This window comes from Heterocephalus glaber, unplaced genomic scaffold, assembly GCF_053883595.1.
Source record: "Heterocephalus glaber isolate CG9 unplaced genomic scaffold, H.glaber_assembly_v1.0 deba00000809, whole genome shotgun sequence".
NCBI lineage: Eukaryota > Metazoa > Chordata > Mammalia > Rodentia > Bathyergidae > Heterocephalus > Heterocephalus glaber.
In genome coordinates this window covers 869,067-887,679 of record NW_028258163.1, presented here as the reverse complement: position 1 = coordinate 887,679, position 18,613 = coordinate 869,067, and the positions used below count along the sequence as shown (strand labels likewise).

The 18,613-nt window shown below is 39.2% G+C and overlaps 1 protein-coding gene across 10 annotated transcripts in view; it reads right to left on the bottom strand.

The window, feature by feature from the left end:
- Window positions 1-18,613, bottom strand: part of Frmd5 (FERM domain containing 5) — a 333,945-nt gene that overhangs the window by 300,912 nt on the left and 14,420 nt on the right. For 6 of the 10 annotated variants that reach the window (XR_015449773.1, XM_087207470.1, XM_087207472.1 and 3 more), the window contains exon 2: window positions 10,221-10,283. The exons of the other annotated variants lie outside the window; for them this stretch is intronic. Coding sequence is in view for 5 of the 6 variants with exons in the window: in XM_087207470.1 (XP_087063596.1) it covers window positions 10,221-10,283 (63 nt within the window). In the remaining variant the exon portion in view is untranslated. The remainder of the gene's footprint in view (window positions 1-10,220; window positions 10,284-18,613) is intronic. 10 annotated transcript variants of the gene reach the window in all.

Below are 18,613 nucleotides of genomic sequence, written 5' to 3'. Positions count from 1 at the left end.
AGTTGGTTCTTTGAAAGATTAAATAAAATTGACAAACCCTAAGGCAACCTTATCAAAAAAGGAAAAAATACATGCAAGTAGGAATGAAAAGGGTGAAATCACACCAAATCCTGCAGAAATCCAAAAGATCATCAGTACCTATTTCAAGAGCCTCTACTCTAATAAGATGAAAAATACAGAAGAAATGGACAGATTCCTAGATATATATGAATTACCAAAAGTGAATCAAGAAGATATAAAAATTCTAAATAAACCAATATCAGTCAATGAAATTGAAGATATAATTTAAAAACCTACCAACAAAAAAAAGCCCAAGCCCTAATGGATTCACTGCTGAATTCTGCAAGAAACTTAAAGAAGACCTAATGCCACTAGTTCTAAAACTCTTTAATGAAATGGAAAGAGAAGCAATACTCCCAAATTCATTCCTGGAAGCAAGCATTAGTTACCCTGTTACCAAAGCCAGGAAATGATCCAACCAAAAAAGAGAACTACAGGCCAATCTCCCTAATGAACATAGACACAAAAATCCTCAGTAAGATACTGCCAAACATAACGCAGGAAATCATCAAGAAAGGTATACACCATGACCAAGTAGGATTGATTCCAGGGATGCAGGGATGGTTCAACATACACAAATAACAGTAAATGTGATATACAATATTTACAGCGCCAAGGACAAAAACCATATGATCCTCTCAATAGATGCAGAAAAAGCCTTTGACAAGGTCCAACGCCCATTCATGATTTTTAAAAACCCTACAGAAAATTGGAATAGATGGTTTTTATCTCAGTCATCAGCCAACATCACACTAAATGGACAAAAGCTGAAAATTTTCACTCTAAAATCAGGAACAAGACAAGGACATCCACTGTCACCACTCCTACTCAATATAGTTTGGGAAACATTAGCCAGAGCAATTAGACAAGAGAAATAAATAAAAAGAATAAGGATAAGAGAGGAAGAAGTTAAATTATCATTATTTGTAGATGACATGATACTCTACATAGGAGACCCCAAAACTCCACCAAGACTTCTAGATTTGATAAACAAATTCAGTAGCATAGCTGAACACAAACTCAATACTCAAAAATAAATAGCCTTCCTGTACATGAATAATAAACTCACTGAGAGAGAAATTAGGGAAACAACACTTTTCACAATAGCATCCAAAAAACTGAAATACCTAGGAATCAATCTAACGAAGAAAGTAAAAGACCTCTGTATTGAAAACTACAGTACTCTGAAAAATGGAGATCGAAGAGGATACTGGAAAATGGAAAAATATCCCTTGTTCTTGGGTAGGAAGAACCAAAGTAGTGAAAATGGCCATGCTTCCAAAATTATTATATAGATTCAAAGCAATCCCAATCAAATTCCAACAGCATACCTCACAGAATTAGAGAAAACAATCCTAAAATTCATTTGGAACCAGAAGAGACATGAGCAACAAAGGCAATCATGAGCAGCAAAGGCAAGGCAGGGGGTGTCACAATCCCTGACTTGAAATTATACTGCAAAGCTACTGTGAAAAAAACAACATGGTACTGGCAAAGAAAACATACCTGAGGATCAATAGAACAGATCAGAAGATGCAGAAACAAGTTCAGACATGCTCAGCCACCTTATCTTTGACAAAGGAGTCAAACACCTTCATTGGAAGAAAGATACACATTTTAATACATAGTACTGGATAAACTGGTTTCCACTTGCTCAAAGATTGAAACTAGACCAATATCTTTCACCATGCACAAAACTAAAATAGAAATAGATCAAAGATCTAAATATTAAACAAACAATCTGCTGGAAGATAGAATAGGTAGAACTTTCAAAGACATTGGTGTAGGCAAAGACTTTATAAACAAAACCCCAATCACACAGGAAATATCACAAAGAATCAACTGGGATCTCATCTTATTAAAAAGCTTTTGCAGGGCCAGGGATTTAGCTCAGTGGTTCCGCCGCCTGCCTCACAAGTGCAAGGTCCCGAGTTCGATTCCCAGTACCAATAAAAAAAAGCTTTTACACAGCAAAAGAAACCATCAACTCACAATGTGGGTAAAAATTTTTGCTAGCTGTTCCTCAGACAAAGGATTACTATCTAGAAGACAAAGGATTACTATCTAGAATACATAAAGAACTAAAAAAAAAAATCAGATCCCCCCAAGTGTAAAGACCCAATCCAAAAATGGACATCTGAAATGAATAGACTTCTCAGATGAAGAAGGAGAAACAGCAAATAAATATATGAAAAAAGTTCAGCATCTCTGGTCACTGGAGAGATGCAAATTAAAATAACACTGAGATTCCATTTCACTCCAGAAAGAATGGCTGCTATCATGAAATCAACCAATAACAAATGCTGGTGGGGCTGTGGGGAAAGAGGAACCCTGCTCCACTGCTGGTGGGAGTGTAGACTGGTGCAAGCACTGTGGAAATCAGTGTGGAGATTCCTCAGAGAACTAAAACTGGAGGTTCCATTTGACCCAGCTATTCCCTTCCCGGTATCTTCCCAAAAGAATTAAAAGCATCGTACCATAGTGATATATGCACACCCATGTTTAATAGTGGCACAATTTGTAATAGCTAAATCTTGGGAAAAGCCCAAATGCCCATCAACCAATAAATGGACAAAGATGATGTGGGGTTTTTTTTTATACAATGGAGTACTATTCTGCCATAAAGAAGGATGAGCTTGAGACTTTTATAGCTAAATAGATGCACCTTGAGACCATACTCTTAAATGAGATAAATCGGACACACATGTTTAAATACCACACTGTTTCTCTGGTGTGAGAAACCAAAAGTGGAAATAAGGACTAAAATGTTAAACAGATATTGGGCAATGGGAAGAAAATATTCAAATGAGAAGGAGAACAAGGGAGGGAGGAGGGGGAAAGGAAAGAAGGGACAAGAAAAAAAGAAAATAGAAGGAAAAAATAGAAACAAAGCTTTGTATATAAGGAGGGGAAGTGAGGTCAAAGGGAGGGGGGAATGGGAAGTAAAGAAGAAGCAAGATATATCGTGTACAGGTACAAATTCCCTATGATGAATTTATCATTATGTATATCTAAAATGTACCAATAAATGTTTTGAAAAAAAACACAAAGTGGACCCTGGAGGCCACACTACTCCCCCATTAGGCGGCTGTAAAACATAGCAGAGGACATCAGCACTCCATCTTTCTTAACAAACATCTTGGACAGATCACCTAAGGAAATAATCAGGCAGACAAACCAGCCAAACAGAGAGCCATACCCCAATTCCTGTTCCCCTCATCCCCTCCTTCACACCCCAAGAACTCCAGACTCTCATGAAAAAGGAGCTATCCAAGAGGGACCATTGTGGTTCACACATGGGAAACTTGCTATCTCAGAGCAAATACAACACAAATTTCTTCCTTCCTTTCACGATCAAGTTTATGCAGGAACCTTCTCCCTCTCCCACTTCCTAAAGTCTCACATATACTTCATCCCTGACCTAAAGGCCACCCTTACCAAAATTTCCTCAAACTGTCATATTTTCTGACCACTAACCCCCAATTTAACATCTTCCCCCTTCCCGACTCACTAAGCCAGAGGATTCCTCCCAGGAACTGATAGACTTCTCTCACATGTTCCCTATCAAAAAACTTAAGTATCTCCTTGTTTTGGTACACCTTTTCAGGGTGGATCAAGGCCTTCCCTACCTCCAATAAGAGGGCCTCTACAGTTACTCCTATCTTATTTACAGAAACCATACCCCATTTGGACCTCCCCTCTTCAATCCAAACTGACAATGGGACTGAATTCACCTCCCAGATCACCCAACAAGTAGCCAATGCCCTAAATATCACCTGGAAAGTCCATATTCCTAATAAGCCTCAATCATCTGGTCAGGTGGAAAAGGCTAACAGTCTCCTCATACAGAGTCTTACCAAGCTCTCCCTTCAACATCAGCTAAATTGGATAAAACTCTTGGCCTTTGCTCTCCTTAAAGTCTGCTCTCTCCCACATATGCCTCTCTCTCATGCTCAGTCATTTCGAATTCCTCTGACAGACCTCTTCTTGCCTTACTCTTTCCTGACTCAACCCCCAAATTGCCCTTCCCTTAGGCAATCCTCTACTTAACAATCTCAGAGTCCTCCTATGGGAATGAGTCAACACCAGACTCCCACAATCCTCCACAGAGACAGACCCTCCCTCCTCAACCTCATCATTGCACCTTGGAGATTGGGTGTATCTTAGAACCCTTCCCCACAGAGTTTAAAACCCCAATGATAGAGTCCCCATCAGGTTACCCTTGACAACCCCACAGCAGCAAAACTAAGGCACTTACAGCCTGGATCCACTTCACTTCTTTAACCACTTACCGGTCCAATTATTTAAATACAAGATAACCAAAAATTGCACCTTTCCATTAATTTTTATAAGATAATAGGAAATATGAAATGATAATTTTATTAAATTTAGTCAATAATTTTTCTATATATGGTACATCTTAAAACATTAATACACAATACAATGTTACAACCTGGACAGTAGTATCCTAGTCTCCAAATTCTTTTTGGATTATTGTCTTTCTTTGAGCAACACACTTTACACGGTCATATTGGTCTTTTCTTTTTTCCTGTGGGTGGTTATAATTTCAATAAAATGTCTACCCATTAAATGTAATGGTGAAGACATCAATGATGGACATCCTGGTTGTTATTATGTTAACCTATATTTCTCAACTATTTGGTCTATTAGATTTAATCTAAATTGTAAATGACTTTTTCAACCTCTTTGTTCTGTTGGGTTTTTTTGGTACCGGGGATCAAACTCAGGTCCTTGTGCTTGCGCAACAGGCGGCGAAACCACTGAGCTAAATCCCCGGCCCTCAACCCCTTTGTTCTGAATAAGTAACAGATGAGTTCCATATTGTTTGGTCCAGAAGGTGCATAAATATTTTATAATAATATTTTTCCTCACTTTTTGATTACAGGATAGCTTGTTAGATGTTGGTCAACTCTGCCAACACCACCCATAGAATTATTATAATCATTGACCACTATTGGAATTTTTAAAGTTTCATTTCTTTTTTCAAGTTCAATCATTTCTGTATTTTGAATACAGAGTCTGTCCAAAAAAATGTATCTTACCTACTTCTGACTCTTTTTCATTCTCATTTCCGGCCCCCGCCCCACTATCCCAAGCTCTCCCCACTTATTTCAACAAGACTCTCACTCTGGCTGCCAAAATCACTCAAAAATATAAATAGTTCCATACAGCACCCTTTCTGGATCTGCCTCCACCTGGCCCAAATGGCTGATTTAGTCATCCCTGCCCTCTTGGAGTTCTTGATGTCTACCCTAGCTGGATTATTTGCCTCTGAAAAAGCCAACCCCAGAGACATGGCCCTGGCTGAAGGTTCTGATATTAGGCTCCCAGAAGGACTAGAGGGAATCTGTAAGACTCTCAAAACCCTTTGGCTCCACAAAGGTACATCACGGGCCCATCACAGTCAGGACCACACCTGGCCCACGGTACCGCTCTCTGTGTCACCAGCCTACAACAAAACTCTGCTTCTCCACTTGACCCCTTCTCTTTCCTCCTGTCAAGCTACAATCCAACTCCTCCAACCTTCTGATCACTGAAATATTAATCATCTAGGAACCCTCTTATGAATACCTGGGTACACTTCTTTTCAAGACAGTCTAAACTCTACCACATCCAAATATTGCCAGGATAAAGGAAAGGATCCCTAAAAGATACCCCTTAGCTCATGGTGTGGCCCAGAATGCAAACATCATGATACACCCTACGGCCAAATCTTCTTAAATCAAAAATGTGCCACTCTCAGCCAGGAAGGCCCTACAGTACTACAGCCAGCTTCACCTCTCTCTCCTTTGACAGTCACAGCCTTTGGCTCCTCCTTTCCCATACAGCATATGTTCAAGGCTGACTGCCACCTTCTCCCCAATCCATCTCCTGATCTCCTCCTCCTTTCTCCATTTGGCCTCTCCAGATGACTCTCCCTAGATACTGGCATCTTTTAGATATGTGTCTGTTTCCCCACAAACTGGACAGGAACCTGCACACTGGGCCTCCTTTCTCCCACTCTCAATATAGCCACATCTGACCTTCCTATTCCTGTCCCACCCATTACCCTTGTCAGGGTTCAAGGTGTAGTTCAACTGGCCCCTCTATTAATCACCCTGGGAGTCCTGATCAGAACGGCTACTGGAATAAGGGGTCTGGGAGTCTCCCTGTCTGAATTCACTCATCTCTCAAAGGAGGTAGCAGAGGGCCTAAGAGAAGTTTCTGACCAGCCAGGATACCTCCAAGGCCATGTAGATTCTCTAGCCTTGGTAATCCTTGAAAATCACTGAGGTCTCTATTTCACGACCTGTCATGGAGGCATCTGCACCCTCCTATAAGAAAAATATCACTTCGCTAATAAATCAGGGACAGTTAGAGATGGAGCCAAGAGGCTCAAAGACTGAGCCTCAAGACTCCTAGGCACTGCCTCACAAAACATCTTGCCCCTCCTTCTCCATTGGCTACTCCCTCTTCTGATGTCTCTCATTATTATTGTCCTCATCTTGTTATTTCTGCCTTGCATAAATTACTTATAAAGATTTTTTTCAGGAGAGCATGGTGGCCATCTCCAGGGCAACTACCCAAGAATATCTCAAGACAGCACTTACATTCCAGTCAATCCGACTCCAAGAAGCCCCTCACAGCCCTCATCAGGAGGAAGCAGCCAGACCAGAGAGAGCAGCCCATTTCCCTATACCCCTTTAGAACCTAAAATGATAGAGACTGGACAGAAGATTTGGACAACCAAAGCCCACCATGTCAGGAGATCTAAGTCTCTGTTTATTTAACTTTTGATTTCCCAGGGAAAATGGCCAGAATACCCAAAAATGGGAATCAAAACTCCCCTGCTTAAAGTCTCATGTCAGGAGACTCTCCCGCCCCTTCCAAACCCTTAAAACCCTAAGTCTGTAAGATAACCCTTCTCTCTGCTGTCCCCCAGATCAGACAGGTTCCTCTCAGGCCCACCAATAAACCTGCTTGGACTACTAAGTTCATGGCCAGCCTCTCTGTACTCCCAGCCAGTGTTTGTCAAAACTGAAAATAACATATAATGTCTGTCTTCCCGTGGCAAATCCCTGCTTATTCTTCACTTATTTCCATAATGGATTGTCATTTATAACCTCTGACAGATGTGCTACATTTCGTATATAGAAACCAAGCAAGGTAATTTTACAAGGTTTTGCACTAGAAATGGTTTCCTAATAGAAAGATGAGCCTCACTTTTCAGTACAACTAACTCATGAATGGTGAGTTCCATCTACTTTATCCATCTACTATTTTTCAGTATAAAAGAAACCTTTTTAGTATTTATGATTTCAACAATTTTTTTCCTGGGGTATTAGCTACTGAACCCAGAGCCTTGAGCTATGACTCCAGCCCTTTAAATTTTTTTGTTTGTTTGAGAAAGGGTCTTACTATGTAGCCTAGGCTGGTCTTGAACTCAAGATTATCCTCTGTTGCCTTCTCAGAGGGCTGGGATCACAAGCAGGTGCCACCATGCCTGTCTTGGTTTCAACAAATTTTGATCAGCAGACTTTTTGACATAATTCTTCCTGGAGCTAATAAACAGTAGAATTTGACAGTTATGACAAGGTAGCGTACTGAAGAATAAGGACACTATTGTATGAGTTTATCTACACTATACAACCTTGGGTAAAGCAATTTACTTCTCTCGGTCTCAGTTTTATCCGTTAAAAAAAAAAAAACTGAGTTCAGTAGCTTTCAAACTTTGTTGTTGTTGTTCTGGTGGATGCACCCTTTTTTCTAAGAATGTTTCTCATGGAAACTCAAATACTAAATAAAAACTGACAAAAGTAGAGCCCTTCTATGGAGTGTGTTCAGATCACACCACCTCAGTATGCCCTTGGTCCCATGAAATGTCTGAGGACTCTGGCATGGAGGCAAATGCCTGTAATCCAGCATTCTGGGGGGCTGAGAAAAAAGCATCACAAGTTCGAACTCAACCTTGGCAATTTAGAGATTTAACAAGACCCTGTCTCAATACAAAAAAATTTGAAAAGAGCTGGAAATGTAGCTAAGTGAAAAGGCCCAGGGTTCAGTTCCTAGTACTGCAAAAAATAAAATAAATAAAGTTAAAATGTCTGAGGAATACAATATAAAAACTAAGAATGAAGCAAGACTTGCTGGCTATAATCTCAGCACTTGGGAGGCTGAGGCAGGATTACTGTAAATTCCAGACCATCCTGGGCTACACAGTAAGTTCAAGGCCAGCCTGAATTACATACCAAAACCCGTCTCAAAACAAACAAACAAACAAACAAAATGGTAAAGAACTCTCTCTTTCTTGTCTCCTCCAACTTCGAAAGTCTAGGATTGCCACATGTGATGACACATGCCTGTGATCCCAGCTACTTGGGAGGCCACCTCAAAGGATCCCAAATTGCCACCCCAGGCAACTTAGTAACACTCTGCTTCAAATTTTTTTAAAGGGCTGGGTATGTGCCTCCTGGATTCAAACTCCAGTCCTGCAAAAGTTTTTAAAAATATTTTTTAGGAGCTGGGGATGTAGCTTAGCAGCGGGGTCGCACCTGCCTGGCAAGCACAAGGTCCTGTGTTTGATCCCCAGTACCAAAAAAAAAATGTTTTTAAGTCTAAGATTTCATGAATCCAAACTAATTCAATATCATTAGTGATTAGAGAAATGCACATGAAAACCTCAATGAAATATCATCACATACCTATCAGAATAGCTTTTTTGAATCATTAAGTTTATTGGTACATTTTAGGTATAGAATACAGTTATATTTATCACTGGGATCTTGTACTTTTACATGATGTATCTTGGTTCTTATTTTTTCCCCCTTCCCCTGCCCTCCCTTCACCTCCTCCACCCTTCCCTATTTACAGAGACTTCGTTTCCATTTTCTCCTTTGATCATATTTTTTCTTTTCCCTTCTTTCCTTTCCCCTACCCTTCCCACTTCCCCAACTCCTTTAGACCTTTTCTTCCTATTTCACATTATCAACTATAGCATTTGAACTTTATTTATACTTTTAGTTTTTCACATCAGACAGAATAGCTTTTTTAAAATACCAAGTACTGGTGAGGGTGAGGATGTAGAGCAACTGGAATTTTCAGATACAGTATGGCTTGCTAGAATGCAAAATGACAAGCTACTTTGGAAATCCATTTGGCAATTTCACATAAAAGAAATAAAACAAACATATATATAGTGATTCCTTGATATTTACTTAAGTGAAATGCAAACCTATGTTAGTGATGGCAAACCTATGGCCCGCGCTATTTGTTTCTCTTTTAAGACAAAAGATGTTAATGTATAAGTTATTTTTTTCTAAACTAAAGCCTCAGTATTCAGGTTTAATTGCAGTGTTGGCACTTTGCCATAAATAAGTGGGTTTTGGGTTGTAGTTTGGGCACTGGTCTCTAAAAGGTTTGTCATTGCTGACATATGTGACATTTTTTCAGCCTTGTTTATATTTGCCCCCCAAAATGAAAACAAATGACCATAAACTCCTTCGTAGATTAACAAATTGTGATAGTCATTAAAAAGAAATATTACTCAGCAACAAAAAACGAGCAAATTGCTAATACACACTCCCATGAATGAATCACAAAAGCACTATGCTCATACTGAAAAAACCACAAACTACTGTTTAAAAAATCAGAAAAGTAAGTAAATGAAAAGACATCCTATGTTCATGAATCAGGAGGCTTAACGTTATCAGGATGACAACACTCCCTGAATTACCTACAGATTCAATATAATTCCTATCAAACTTCTATGTGGCTTTTTTGCAGAAATTGACACGCTTATCCTAATTCATATGGAATCACTATAGACCAATATTAGCCAAAACAATCTTGTAGCAAAATAAAGTTGGTAGACTCATACTTTCCTATTTCAAAACTTACTGCAAAGCTAAATTAATCAAGACAGTATGGTACTGAAATAAAGGTAGATCAAAATTAAGAGTCCAGAAATAAAACTCATACATTTATGGTCAACTGATCTTCAACAAAAGAGACCGAGACAATTCAATGGGGAATGTAACTCAATACAAAGGCTCTGAATTCAATCTCCAGTACTGTCAAAAAACAAAAAAGCATAAGATTTTAATAGACATTTCTCTCTAAAAATATATACAAATGGCAAAGCCTGGTGTGGTGGGGCATACCTGTAATCTCATCACTTGGGAGCCTGAAGCTGGACTACACAGTGAGTTCAAGGCCAGCCTGAGCTACAAAGAAAAAGAGAGAAAGAGACAGAGACAGAGAGAGAGAGAAACAAAAAAACCAAAATGAAAAAAACTATAAAAAACATATACACAAACGGCTCATAAGTATGTCAATAGATGCGAAACATCTTTAGTCATTTGGAAAATGCAAATCAAAACCACAATGAACTGCTATCCCATACTCATTAGAATGAACAGAATAAAACACACACACACACACACACACACGATAGTGAAGAATGCCCAGGAAATACTAGAACCCTCATCTAAATGCAGTGGAAAACTGTTTCACAGTTGCTGGAAATGTTAAAGAGTTATTACCGTATGACCCAGTAATTTCACTCCTAGGTATGTAAGTAACCCAAAAGAAATAACATATTTCCACACAAAAACATGAACCTTGGAGTTCATGGCATTACCTATAATAGCCAAAAAGTTTTAAAATGCAAATATTCACCAACTGATGAATAAACAAATGTGGTATAACCATACAACAGATAATTTGGCAAGAATAAAGTACTAATACATATGACTACATGGACAAGCCTCAGAAACATCATGCTTGGGCTGCGGAGTATATAGCTCAATGGTAAAGCCCTTGCCTAGCATGTGTGAAGTCCGGCTTCAAACTCCAGCACCCCCAAAATTTATATAATTTTATGGAGTCAGCCAAAAAATGTATACACACTTCAGGAAAAGAAAAATAGTATGATGTTTTTCAACAGAGAGTGTTACCCTTTTGTGGGGGGACTTAGAGCACAACATGTATCACAGAAAACTACTCTGCCCATCCTTGAGAGAAGAAACTGAAAATGCATGTTCAGCAATCTCGATAATCAAGGTTCCCCGAGCAGCAGTTCACCATGCTAATAAATGCCTGGAAGCTCATGGCCACCACTCTGAGCACCTCTTGTAACTGTACAGGCCAAAGGTAACTTGTATTAATCTCATGATGTCTCAATAAATTTAGTATTAAAATATTTACACAAGTTTTTCTTTTCCTGAAGTATGTATACATTTTCTGGTGGACTCTGTATATATATTAAGTTATAAAATATCACATATTGTAAGACAGCATTAACTGAAATGTCCAGAGTCAGTAACTCTACAAAGACAGAATATAAATTTGTGTCTTCTTAGGACTGAGAGTTTAGGAAAGGGGAATCAGAGAGGGAAAGTAACTGCTAATGAATCTTCATTTTGGAGGTGATACATATGTTCTAAAAGTAGATTATGTTGATTGTTGCAAAACTCTGAAAGTATACTAAAAATTATAAAGTATATACCTTAAACAGATTAACTTTATGGTATAAAAATTGTATCTCAAAAAAGTCATTTTGCTAAATGAAAACAGCCAGACTCAAAAGATTACCTATTGTATGATTCTATTTACAACACTGTAGAAAAGACAAAACTATAAGGACAGAAGTCAAGATTTACTGTTGCCAGGGCTGGGGATGCCTGGCAAGTGCAAGGTCCTGAGTTTGAACCCCAGTCCCCAAAAATAAAAAATAAAAGATTTACTGTTGCCAGAAGCTAGAGAAAGAAGAATAGACTGTCCACAAAGGGGAACAAGGAAATTTTACACAATATTCTGTATATGATACTTATACAACTACATACATTTGTCAAAATTCAGACAACTACAGACTAAAAAGGAGCAAATTTTACTGTATAATTGTACCCCCCCTCAACTTGACTTTTTTCCCAAAGAGGGTCTCGCTATATTGCCCAGGGTACCCTTGAACTCCTGGGCCAAGCCATTCTCCCACCTCAGCCTGAGCTGAAACTACTAGTACAACCACATCCAGCCTTTTAAAAAGGCAAGTTTACATCATAGAGATTTAGAAAACAGTATCTGGAAACTTGACAGCAAAGGAATAATGAAAATCATTCAAATATACTAGGTTAACTGAGTTCTATAACATATGCAGAGTACAAATCCTCTGTATATCACCAAGATTATACAACAATATCTATTATAGAATGATAATATGGTCATATATGAGAACCATGGCAGAAATGAACCCCTGGGAATTTAGAATCAGTTACATAAAGGCTTCCTTATTAAAGGCAAACTAGTGAATGTCAATATAAAATTAATTATTTAATCAAGTTCAATAATTTTGGGGGAAAACTATTTAGAATTGAATCTTGAGACATACTTAGTCTAATCAAAGTAAAGAGTGTATCCCTTACCTGTTGGAAAAGAGGAGTGGGGAGAGGAGAAGGAGGAGAGAAAGAAGGAGGAGGAGGAGTGGGAGGAGGAAAATTCACATATCTGAAATATGTTGTATTAGCACAGGTGCAATATTCTTCATAAAGTGGAGGGATGATGAGAGATGGACTAAAAGCTGTCAGTGTTGAATTAAGTACTATCCAAGGGAGAAAGAAAAAATTAATCTGACAAATACACCATTACTAAAACTCTATTCTATCATGAAATAGAGATCATTTAAGACTTTTACCCAACCTGGAAGAATACCCCTCAAAACAATTTGATGCATTCTGCTTTCCAAAACAACTGTCTGATTTGATTTTCCAAAGTCTTTGATCCTGAAAGCATTGCCTACAATGGCAGAAATTAATATTAACTTTCCCAACTATAATTAAGAGGGATTCTGATATTTGGTTAACATGAATCAATCACACAGAACCCAATCTATGTTGATCAAGCAGATAAAACTGTATTTTGTGTTCTGCAAAACTGAGGACCAGATAACATACTAAAGCAATCATCAAGCTCTCTCTTTCATACCTCTTTCTTTAAAAAGAATAACTTCGGGGCCGGGGATTTAGCTCAGTGGTTTCTGCCACCTGCCTTGCAAGCACAAGGACCTGAGTTGGATCCCTGGTACCAAAAAAAAACAAAACAAAGAATAACTTCATTTATAAAGAATAGCCTTCCCTGAGGGAACATAAGAGAAAAACACTTATTGAGCCATGAACAAACTTCTTGGGAACTACATGATGTCCACCCTAAAAGGGACTGGCGAGATCCTTCATTTGAGCCTGCTCTTTTTGTAGATGGGAGGTTACACTGCATCTTTGAGGTTAAGTTACCTGCCCAGCATCACAAAGTTAGTTAGGGTCAGGCATTTAACAAAAGTCTTCTGACTCCCCCAGTGTTTTTGCCATTAAGCTGTATGCCTACTTCATAAAACAGTCATAACAACTCTGAAGTCACACAGACCTGAGCTCAAATTCCAGTTCCCTTCTTTACTACTCCTGGGATATAAAGTTATTTAACTTCTCTAAACCTTGCTGTGCTCATCTGTAATTAAGAACAATAACACTTTCTATCCAATTAAATGTAAGGATGCATACAAAGTGCCTATCACAGAGCATAAAACAAAGCAAAAACTGAACACATTTGTTTGGATCAAGTAACACAATTACAAATTTAAAATATATAATATGGCTGTTATCTCAAATGACTCCCTAAGACACAATAGCAGTATGTTGTTATGATACACATACGTTGTCAGTTCATTTTAATATAATCATGTCAGAGAAATATTTTAAGGAACAGTCAAAGAAAATATAAGGATACAGAAAAGAATACTACCAAGATATTTCTAAACTCTTTTTATTGAAAGAGTGTCACGTCTAAGTTTACCTCTTTATAAACAATCCTATACAATTCTGAAAAATAATGGGATCCTAATTAAGAAAGCTAAACCATAAATCTACACTTAATAATATATATATTTGGCCAGCAAAGCTCATTTAATTGTCTTTTTTCTTTTTTTGGCTGTACCAGGGATTGAACTCAGGACCTTGTACTTGCTAGGCAGGTGGGGCACCACTGAACTACATCCCCAGCACTTTAATTGCCTTTTTAAGACTGTATTACATAATAATTATAATCATACAAGAAAGTGCAAAAATAGTAGAGGGACATTCCATGTACACTTCACCCAGATTCTCTCACAGTAACTTGTGAAGTAACCACTCCATCAAAACCGGGAAACTGATGTTGGCATCAATACAAATTCACCATAAAAAAAAAGAAAGCAAGGACCCTACTTTACTTGTATTCAGGGAGCAGAGTAGTGTTAGTGATATGGAAAAGTGTTAGATAGCTTAATAGATTGAATATTAAGGTAGTTGTAGAAGCAAAATAAGTAATGTGTTCTTTTAAGATTTGCTTTTCCCATAACTCCTTGTTTAAGGTGACGGTTATCTAACCCTAACCGGTAACTTCAAGTTATCATGCTGGGGTGAATTTACAATGTATATGGCCTATCTTGTGTCTGTGACTTGTAAATGGGAACTGCAATTATATTTACACATCAAACACCACTAGGGATGAGATAATGGCTAAAAAGGACATAAAAAGGGAAATGCTGAACAAAGGGGGAGCGGATACTGACCAAACCTGTTTCTGGTGTTCCCGCCCACTCGCGAGAAGAAATTTTATTATTTTACCCAAATTCTGTGTCTCCGTGTATTTCTTTCCAAGATTTCTGCAACATTTGGTGCATTGGACGGGAATTGGGAATGAAATAGCCCTTTTTGGCATCGGCCTGAACCCCACCGGAGGGAGCGGCTCTTTGTGTCCTCCAGAGAAAAGGCGCGCCCCTGGGACTAATTTCCTAGGCTCCCCAACAGGACACAGAGCCCCGCCCACTGGCGGAGGATCGCCCGAACCCGAGTCGGAGATGACAGAAGGAGGACTGCTGCTCTTGGTGTCTCGTCTGTCTCTTTTCTTTGCTGGGTGAGAAACCCTGGGAAGCCCCCAGTCACTAACTTTTGGTTTCTCTTTGTGAATTTGTATTTTGTAACTTTGGGCAAATACAGCACAGGGGCCTGATCACGCCTTGTGCTTTGCCATTTGGGGAGGTAGCTTCTTTCATTTGTTTTGGTTAAGGTTAGGGGGTCACCGGGAGGGAATGTGATAACTTCTGAATAAATGCGTGAGTGAAAGAGTTCTGGATAGGAGAGTGTGTGGAACGAGCTGTGGAACTAGACAGAAGGAGGAAGGGCTTACACTTAAAGAGTCCTCCCTGACTCGTAGAATTTGTAGAATTTGTGTGTGGTCGCGTTTAACAAAGGCACAATGGTGAGCTTAGGCAACAGCCCACCTTAGCGTGAACAGACCTTACAATGGCTGAGAAGCCAGCAGCCAGGCAGCCGAGCGAGTGATCCCCCACCTTTGTCTGTCTTGCATCTTCGTACAAGGGTACTCATACACACACCAACACTCTGATCGGCCGATCATGGGGACAGAAACACCTCGTCCTACTGTTTTGGAATGCATGCTTAAGAATTTTAAGAAAGGTTTTACTGGAAATTATGGTATTAAGATGAAACCCCAAAACTTAAGAGCCTTTTGTGAGTTAGAATGGCCCAAGCTTTGCCTAGCTTGGCCAACTGGGAGATCCCTAGGTGAGGGTCTCCTCTGGTCCATCTGGCTAACAGTCACTGCCCCTGGATGGGAACATCCAGATCAATTTCCCTATATTGATTTATGGTTCAAATGGTGCCACAGAATGCCTCCTTGGCTTCATATATGTGCCCCAGAAGCAAAAAGCAACATCCTGGTCCTCTGTCAGAAAGGGGACGATGCTGAAAAGTAACCAGTCCTTTCAGATCCGGACCGAGAGAGTTTAGACTTTCCCCCTCCTTTTGAGTTGCTAAATTCACAGGTTTGGAGGAGGTGGGGACAGAAGCATGAAAACTGCTTGGCTTCAGAGCACCGTGCTGTGGTCAGACTCAGAAAGGATCGAATAAGGCTTACACTCAAATTTTAAAAATTAGTAAGAAAAAATAAGTAATGGATTGAAAACAGCTAAAAAAGCTGTGATGGACATAAAACAAAGCCAGAGAAAGTAAGAAATTTTACAAGTTACAAATTGTAGCTAATTGATAAATGTATCTGTTTCAGTTTGAAAAGTTACAAATTTTAGTTAATTGATAAATGTATCTGTTTCAGTTTGAGTTGATGTTTAATTGGTGTGCTTAAAGTATTTTTTGTACATTGCAAATTCTTCAATTATAATTATAAGGTTGGGGCCAGGGATTTAGCTCAGTGGTTTCGCCGCCTGCTGCACAAGCACAAGGACCTGAGTTCAATCCCCGGTACCAAAAAAAAAAAAAAAATTATAAGGTTAACTTGCTCTTTTCTGTACTTTGTTGACAAAAAAAAAAAAAAAAAAAACCTCCAGGTTACTACCATTCTATTGACAGCCAACCAAATTTAAAGTGTAACAATCTGAGAATGAAAAAAAGGGACACTTTAAAATTTTAACAGCTAAAGATGTTTGTGATAAAAGGTCTATAGTGAGATTAAAATATATAGGTTTAAAAGCTTAAGTAGAAGAGATACAATTTTGATATAAAAAGTTTTTGTATGTTTGTCTTGTTAAAAAGATTTTTAAAAAATACAAGACCAGAAGGCCTAGGTATGTCAAAAGATGCGCGAAAGTAATTTATCAAAAATATGTATGTTTGTTGGTTTTAAGTTTGTTATAAAAAGTTTGAATATGTTTACATTAGTTGTCATCAAAGGATTAAATTCTAAATATGTTACTATCATATGTGTACATTGGTCATCCTCAAAGGGTTTAAGAGCCAGCAGGTTACAATATGACCTCCTCCTTTATAGTGAGTTAGAAAAAAAGATTGTTGGAAAAAGGCACAAATATGTCAGACCAAGGTGTGGTATTTGAGATTTGACTTAAAAAAAAGGAAAAGGAGGCTAGGTCCAGAAAAAAAGGAAGTCATTTATTCTTTCGCAAGACCACTCCAAAATGCTTCATTTATTTGATTCCATTTTTGCTACCCATTGTCCTAACTGGAAGGACTGTAAAGAACTTTGTAAAACTTTGTTAACCTCTAAAAATGCAGAGTTTTAGGAGAAATTAAAAAGATCAATGCTCCTAGAATGCCGGCAGGCACACAAAATCCAGACACTTGACACGAACAGCAATTTCCAGTGAATGAGCGGCCCAACTGGAACCCCAACACCCCAGGACGCCAGGACAGTTTAAGCAATTATCAGACCACCCTCCTGGCAGGGATATGAGCTGCAAGTAAAAGGCCTACAAATATGATTAAAGTGCTAGAAACATGGCAGGAGCCCAAAGAGAGCCCTGAGAGATTTTATGAGTAGCTCTGTAAAGTTTACAGAATGTATACACCTTTTGATCCTGCTGTTCCTGAAAACCATCAGTTAGTTACTCAATACGACTTTGTGACCCAGTCAGCTCAAGATATTAGAAGAAAATTCAAAAACAAGAAACTTGGGAGGGTATGAATATAACACAGTTGCTACGATTGGCTAAAAAAAGTGCATGTGAAAAGAGTCAGTGAGAGAAGGAACGGGTAAGAGGGAAGATGAATGAGATGGGAGACAGCTGAGGGAGTTCCTTGGGGTAACAGGCTTCTGTAGAATTTGGATTTCTGGTTTTGCATAGATCACTAAACCTCTTTATAAAGCTCTAAAGGAAAAAAATCATTTACTTTGGGCACAGAAAAAAAAAGGCTTTTAAGAGACTAAAACCAACCTTAACAGCTGCCCTTGCTTTAGGCATACCGGATGTAAAGCAGCCTTTTGTTCTTTATGTGACTGAGAAGAACCATGTGGCCCTTGGAGTGTTGACCCAAGCAGTAGGCCCAGGGAACCAACCGGTGGCATATTTGTCTAAGAACTTAGATCCAGTAGCAAAAGGATGGCCTCCTTGTCTTTGGGCCTTAGCAGCTTCAGTTCTGTTGATCCAAGAAGCAGACAAGCTGACTTTAGGTCGGGAACTGACTGTGCAGGTTCCACACGCAGTCCTAGAACTACTGAACACAAGGGAGCATCGTTGGCTCACAAATTATTGGGTTACTCAGTACCAAGCCCTTCTCTGCGAGAACCCCTGCTTACAGTTTATTCCTGTAAAAGCTTTAAATCCTGCTACCTTCTTGCCCACGGAGACAGGCCCTCCCGATCATGACTGCTTGAGTGTCACTGATGAGCTCTTTTCCAGCTGCCCTGACCTACAAATGGCACCCTTGTCCAATGCTGACCTTGTTCTGTTCACGGATGGGGGCAGCTTCGTGGAAGATGGGGTTTGTCATGCTGGATGTGCGGTAACCATGAAGGATGAGGTGGTCCTAGCCAGGGCCCCTTCCTTAGTCAGTGCAATGTGCTAAGCTCTGGGCACTCATACAGGCACTCCGATGGGCAAAGGGTAAAAAGGTAAATATATATAAGGACTTTCACTACGCATTTGCTACACTGCACATCCATGGCATGATTTACTGAGAGCAAGGTCTTCTCATGGCAGAAGGGAAGCTAATTAAAAATAAACAGGAAATTATACAGTTGCTAGAGGCAGTGTGGG